Genomic DNA, 6,594 nt, shown 5'->3' on the forward strand with positions numbered 1-6,594 from the left:
ATTGATACATCACTGGGTTCCCCTTGAAGCAGAGGAATGTTCCAGAGCCTTCCAGGCCTGAGAGGCTTGGTAAACAACCCTAGTTACGGATCGGTTACGGATCTGTTTGCTTGGTGTTGTTTACCGCTTTCAAATACCTCCTTTTCTGTCATTCCTCTCGTTCCTCTCTCCTTATTTTCCAGTATTTTGTATCCATTTTTTTCTCTTTTTCTCTCCTTTTTTAGTTATTTATCCTCTCTCTCTAACCGCCTCTGTCTCCCCCTCTCTCCCCCTGCAGGGCGGGCTCTGATGCGTTTGACGGACAGGAAGCTGGAGCGAATGGGCATCATGCAGGAGGCCCAGCGGCAGCACATCCTGCAGCAGGTCCTGCAGCTCCGCGTCCGCGAGGAGGTCCGCACCCTGCAGCTCCTCACCCAGGGTAGGAACCCCTCCACCCCCCCTAATACCCTCCAGCTCCCCCCCATCCCCCCCATGCACCCTGCAGCCCCTCACCCCATATACCCCCCCCCACAGTACACTGCAGCTGCACATCCTAAACCCCGACCGTCCCCCAAAATACTTCCCCCCCCCCCTCAACGCGCTGCTTTAAAAAACTCCCAATTAACAGTACTTTGTTTTCGGTGGCTCAATCTGTTCTAATTTCTCTTGACCTCCCCCATTTCCTCTCCTGTCAGAGTTTTGCGTTGGTTTTGTTCAATGTTTTGGGGGATTGGTAGTCATGATGTGACAGTTGGGTTGTAGGATGTTTGGTTGGAAGGGGGGGTTTGTTGGATGTGGTCTGGTTTGGTTGGATGTGTTTTGGTTTGGTTGGATGTGTTTTGGTTTGGTTGGATGTGGTGTGGTGTGGTTTGGTTGGATCTGGTTTGGTTTTGGTTGGATGTGTTTTGGTTTTGTTGGATGTGTTTTGGTTTTGTTGGATGTGGTGTGGTTTGGTTGGATGTGTTTTGGTTTGGTTGGATGTGTTTGGTTTTGTTGGATGTGTTTTGGTTTTGTTGGATGTGGTGTGGTTTGGTTGGATGTGTTTTGGTTTTGTTGGATGTGGTGTGGTTTGGTTGGATGTGTTTTGGTTTGGTTGGATGTGGTTAGGCTTGGTTGGGTGTGTTTTGTTGACTTAAAGAACTAATCCGGATGTGAAATTTAATCTGACGACAGAGTGAACTTTGCAGTCAATATATTTCCTCTCAGAGATAGAAACGGTGGACATCGTCGGCCAATCATGTGATCAACGTGTTTGTCCCGAATCGCTAGTGAAACTAAAACTTCAAAACAATCTTAACCAACGACAGATGAAAGGCAGCGTGGCTTCAATCGACGTCAAGTCTGCGCTCCGGAGAGAAAACCTATTAAGGATTTTCTCGTCCTATGTGTGTAAAACTAACACCTAATTTCTTTAACTTGTTTATTCGAGTGAGATGTGATGCCTCTCCAGTGCGCGTTCCCGTTTCTGGCATAAACCGCTTCACACTAGCTGACACGTCGCTAACAAGCAGAACACGTGTTTTGTCACTTCTACTCCAATGATCCGATCAAAGCCTGACAGATGCAGTCACAATCCTCTTACGCCGGTTCCCGTGGTAGCAGCCCGTCTCTCTCGTGAACACGCCGTGTTATGATAGGCCGACACGTTCTCAGTGCAATCCCAGGCCGTCATTAACCTTTTAACCGCTGTCTTTTTTAACCTTGTCTTAAAGAGAACTGCCTCACAAGTTCCCCGCAGTAATCCTCTCCTGCACATGAACACAGATCACCCTGTTATCTTTTTCTTCTTCTTCTTCTTCTTCTTCTTCTTCTTCTTCTTCTTCTTCTTCTTCTTCTTCTTCTTCTTCTTCTTCTTCTTCTTCTTCTTTCTCCTCCTCTTCCTCTCTCCTCCTCGTCCTTTTTCTTCTTCTTCTTCTTCTTCTTCTTCTTATTTTTTTTCTTCTTCTTCTTCTTCTTCCTCTTTCTCCTCCACTCACCTCTCTCCTCCTCCTCTCTCCTCCTCTTCCTTCTTCCTCTTTCTCCCTCTTTCTCCTCCTCTTCCTCTCTCCTCCTTCTCTACTCGTCCAGTCTGCGTCTCTCCTCCTCCGCCCTCCTCCGCCCTCCTCCGTCCAACGTTTACCCAGTCGACGCGATGCCTCAGCGTCACGGCTCCGCCAGCGAACAGACTGCAGGCATCTCGGGGATTCGAACCCAAAACCCTTTGGTCGGGACACAAACACGCCCCTCACCAACAGACCATCCCGTTGTGACTGTTGTTGGGGGGCCTTCATCATCGCTCTCGTCTTCGTACGAAGCACTCCCTTGGCAAACTCTCTCACGCTGACACATGCGCCCACTAAATACATTCTAGGAAATGGCTGCCAAGAAGCTGTATTTTAGAGCGGGAAGTGTGTGGGCACGGCCGTCACTCGGGGCCGGCGCAGTCCCCGTGCGGAGATGAGTCCGGAACTGAAGGAGAAGGGGAAGTTTTATTCTGGGAATAGATTGTGGTTTGCCCGTGGGCTGCTGCGATGTCCAATCCCTCCGCACTGTTGACTATCAGCCCGGTCCACTTCCCTCTCCTCCTCTCATCTCCTCCCCACACCTTTTCTTTCATGCTCTACTCCTCCTCTGTCCTTTCCCATCCTCTCCTCTCCTCTGTCCCCTCCATCCTCTCCTCTCCTCTGTCCCCTCCATCCTCTCCTCTCCTCTGTCCCCTCCATCCTCTCCTCTCCTCTGTCCCCTCCATCCTCTCCTCTGTCCCCTCCATCCTCTCCTCTCCTCTGTCCCCTCCATCCTCTCCTCTCCTCTGTCCCCTCCATCCTCTCCTCTCCTCTGTCCCCTCCATCCTCTCCTCTCCTCTGTCCCCTCCATCCTCTCCTCTCCTCTGTCCCCTCCATCCTCTCCTCTCCTCTGTCCCCTCCATCCTCTCCTTTCCTCTGTCCCCTCCATCCTCTCCTCTCCTCTGTCCCCTCCATCCTCTCCTTTCCTCTGTCCCCTCCATCCTCTCCTCTGTCCCCTCCATCCTCTCCTCTCCTCTGTCCCCTCCATCCTCTCCTCTCCTCTCGTCTCCTCTATTCTCCCAGGGGATGAAAGGAAGAGAGAAAGAATTGAAGAGAGAAAGAGAAAGAAAGGAAGAGAGAAAGAGAAAGAAGCTAATAAAACATAAAATAAGAGAGAATAGACATGAGAGGGAGGATAAGAAAGAGGCAGAGAGACTGGGGACAGAGAGCTCGAGGAAGAGTGTGGGACAGAGCGAGGGGAGATGAGGGAGGATGCAGAGAGTGAGAGGTAACCCCCCCCCCCCCACCAGAGAGAAGGTAGCTTGTGAGAGCAGGAACCACCTCTCACTGATCAGAGTCTGGGACCACTGCGTGACCCCATGGGGCAGGAGTTGGCCTGGAGCAGGATGAGAGGATGTAGGATTGGTGTGAAAAGAGCAGAGAGCTGATGGGACCTCAGTCCAAGGAGCTTGTTGCTTCCTGGAGACGCTCTGAAGAAAAAAGTCTGTGTGGGAGAAAAAGAACGGGAGGGGGGAGCTGGAGACGGGGGAGAGAGCGTCCACGCTGAGACTGGGGATAGTGTTCTGACATGCAAGAAGGAGCAAGGGGGAGGGGAACAAGCACGACAAGGGAGAAAACGTTGGAGAGGTGATGAGATGATGGGGAGAAGGGGAGTGGGTTGAGAGAATGGACCAGAGAGGGAGCGGGAGAGAGGGAGGGTGAAAGAGAGAGAGAGAGAGAGAAGAAGGTGATGAGGAGAGTAAAGTTGAGGAAGAGGAATCTGTGAGATGAAGAGGAGGTGAGATGATAAAGAACGAGGTGATAAAGACTCTCGCGCTCTCGCTCCCTCTCTAAAGCACACCTCACGCCTCCGCACCGAGCAGCAAGGCATCATGGGTCGGTGAAGAGGTAGGAGGCAGGATGAATAAGAGTACAAACGACGAGGAGACGGAAAACACCACAAATGTTGTCTCCTCTGTAACGCTGCCTGTGTGCCTGTGTTTGTGTCTGCCTATATGTTTGTGTGCGTGCGAGTGTGTGTGTACTTCTGCATGTGTGTAACGGGTAGGGGGCGGGGGATTAGGAATGAAAATGAGTTGGAGAGAGTGAGAGAGGAGAAAGAATACATTTAAATGGGGAGAGAGAAACATAGAGGGATAGAGAGAGGGAAAGAACACGAGAGAGACAGAGATGTAGAGAGAGAGAGAGATGGGGAGAGAGGGAGGATGAGAGCAAGAACAGAGACAGACCGAGAGCAAGGATTAGAGAGAGAAACATTTAGAGAGAAGAAGAGTAAGGCAGAGGGAAAAGAAAAAGGATGACAGACATAGAGAGACAAAGGTTGAGAGACAAAGACACAGGGAGAAAGGATGGGAGAGAGATCAAAACTGAGAGATGGGATGAGAGAGAGACAGAGAGAAGAAGACAGAGTGAGGCAGAGTGAGTAAGGCATCTCTCTTAGTAGAGAGAGAGAGAGAGAGAGAGAGACATAGGGCCAGCTGTAATTACTGCGTGTCTGTCCAGGCAGAATTAGCCGTCCGACCAGTGATTAACCTCTGGAGGCTGGCTGCACTCACGGTGGGCAATAATTACATCTCACCTTCCTCCTCGTCACCACGACGACGGCCTGTGGCCCTCCATCACTCACAGTGTAAACTGACACGGACGGAGAGACACACACACACCCGTACATGCAGGCACACACACACACTTTCTCACACACACACACACACACACACACACACACGCATACACACACACTTTCTCACACACACACACACACACACACACACACACACACACACACACACACACACACACACACATACACTTTCGCTCCCACACTAGCGTACACACACACTTTCTCTCTCACATACACACACACACACACATTCTCCTTCTCACACACACATTGTCTTTCTCACACACACACACACACACACACACACACACACACACACATACACATACACATATACACACACACACACACACACACACACTCACCCAGGGAAGCTCCAGAGTTATGGCCGCTGAGGTCGTCATTCTGAGTGGAGGGGATTGGAAGAGACAACGGCTCTTTAGAACCAAGATGGAGGCAGGATGGCCCCGGGTGAATAACGCACCCCTCCTCAGCCCAGCACGCCCAGAACTTTGTTTCTGGCTAGTTTTTTGGTCCTTTGTTGCAACACAGACACACACACACATACTCACACACACACACACACACACACACACACAGAGGCACACACATGGTCACACGGACACACACAATGACGCATCCAAAGACACAAGGACACACACATGCACACGCACACACACAGACACACACAGAGGCACACACATGGAGAGACACGGACACACACACATAGACGCATACAAAGACACAAGGACACACACGCACACACACACACACACACACACACACACACACACACACACATTTTAATCAACATCAGCTGGTAATATCGACATCCTACCTGTCGAGGGATTACAGATGTAAATGAGCTTGTGCTTCTGGTGCAGTAAGCATGTATTGTTGTTAAAGAAGAATAAATAAATGAATAAATCAATTGTACATCGCGCCACACTATGTGGTTGCTGCTTGTTATTCGTTGAAATCAGTTCAAATTCTTTGCCTGTCAATTTGGCTGTGAACGGGTAGCTATATCTGAATCTTCGATCGTAAAGGCCGGCACTTCTGTCAGTCGCAAAGCGCTTGCCCGTGTGTCCAACCAGCGTCTGAACAACGTGTTCTGGCACTCACTGTTTTATGCAACTTTTAATGGCACTTCTTTGAATATCTTATCCTTTTAAAAAGGTCACCTAATAGTGGTGTTCCTATCTAAGAACAAAAGAAAATAGATTTGTCAGACCTTCGTTTTCGTTTTTTTCAGACAAATTGTACTTTTATCTTGTGCTCTCTCTATTCCCAAACCGGTCCTAAAATTATCTTGTCTACTTTTTCAGGGGCGGAGGGGGGGGGTGGGGGGGGGGGGGGGGAACAAAAAAGAAAAAAGCCCCCAATCCGAACATAATTTCTACCTTGGAGGTGGAGGCCTTTCATGGAAATCTAAATGCGTCCTTTGTTCTCATCTGTAGCCATGGAAACAGATGGATATGAGATAGGACGCACCTGAAGTACGAAGCCACCCTCCGTCTCATCACGCCGTCGGCCCTTGCGCCTGTAATTGCGTCGACGGCGGCGGAATCTGTTGCACAGGTTTGTTGTTGTTTTTGGGGATGTGTCCCCCCCCCCCCCCCCCCCGCAAAAAGTGGTATTAAATTGTGGTTCATATAGTCCCCCCTCGTCAGTAAACTGAAACCTCTTTACCGCCAGCCCCCCCACCTTGTTTTTCAAATATTATGTTCTGTTCTGTTCGCCGCTGTATTCAATTTCATGCTTATGACTATTTTAGAGTTTTTCAATAACGTTTCCAAACTAGTAAATATGCCATTACGGTCTCGTGAAGTCATCGCTCTCTCGGCGGCTTGAATTACACAGCTGAGGGAGTTCTGTGAGAGTGCTTCTCTCCCCCCCCAACGCTGCGCTGCGCCGCCGCGCTAATCTTTGAGCGCAGATAAAAACCCCCCCCGCCGTCTCTGCTTCATTAAGTGTACCAGAGCCTTGTTT

At 50.0% G+C, this 6,594-nt stretch overlaps 1 protein-coding gene across 1 annotated transcript in view; it reads left to right on the plus strand.

Annotated features, from left to right (window-relative positions):
• samd12 (sterile alpha motif domain containing 12) overlaps nucleotides 1-3,865 on the plus strand; it is a 34,085-nt gene extending 30,220 nt beyond the window's left edge. Inside the window, exons 4-5 of the mRNA XM_030347704.1 lie at nucleotides 278-441; nucleotides 3,818-3,865. Of these exons, the coding sequence (XP_030203564.1) occupies nucleotides 278-441; nucleotides 3,818-3,865 (212 nt within the window). The remainder of the gene's footprint in view (nucleotides 1-277; nucleotides 442-3,817) is intronic.
• The last annotated feature ends 2,729 nt before the right edge of the window (nucleotides 3,866-6,594 follow it).

This window comes from Gadus morhua, chromosome 22 (assembly GCF_902167405.1).
Source record: "Gadus morhua chromosome 22, gadMor3.0, whole genome shotgun sequence".
Classification (NCBI taxonomy): Eukaryota; Metazoa; Chordata; class Actinopteri; order Gadiformes; family Gadidae; genus Gadus; species Gadus morhua.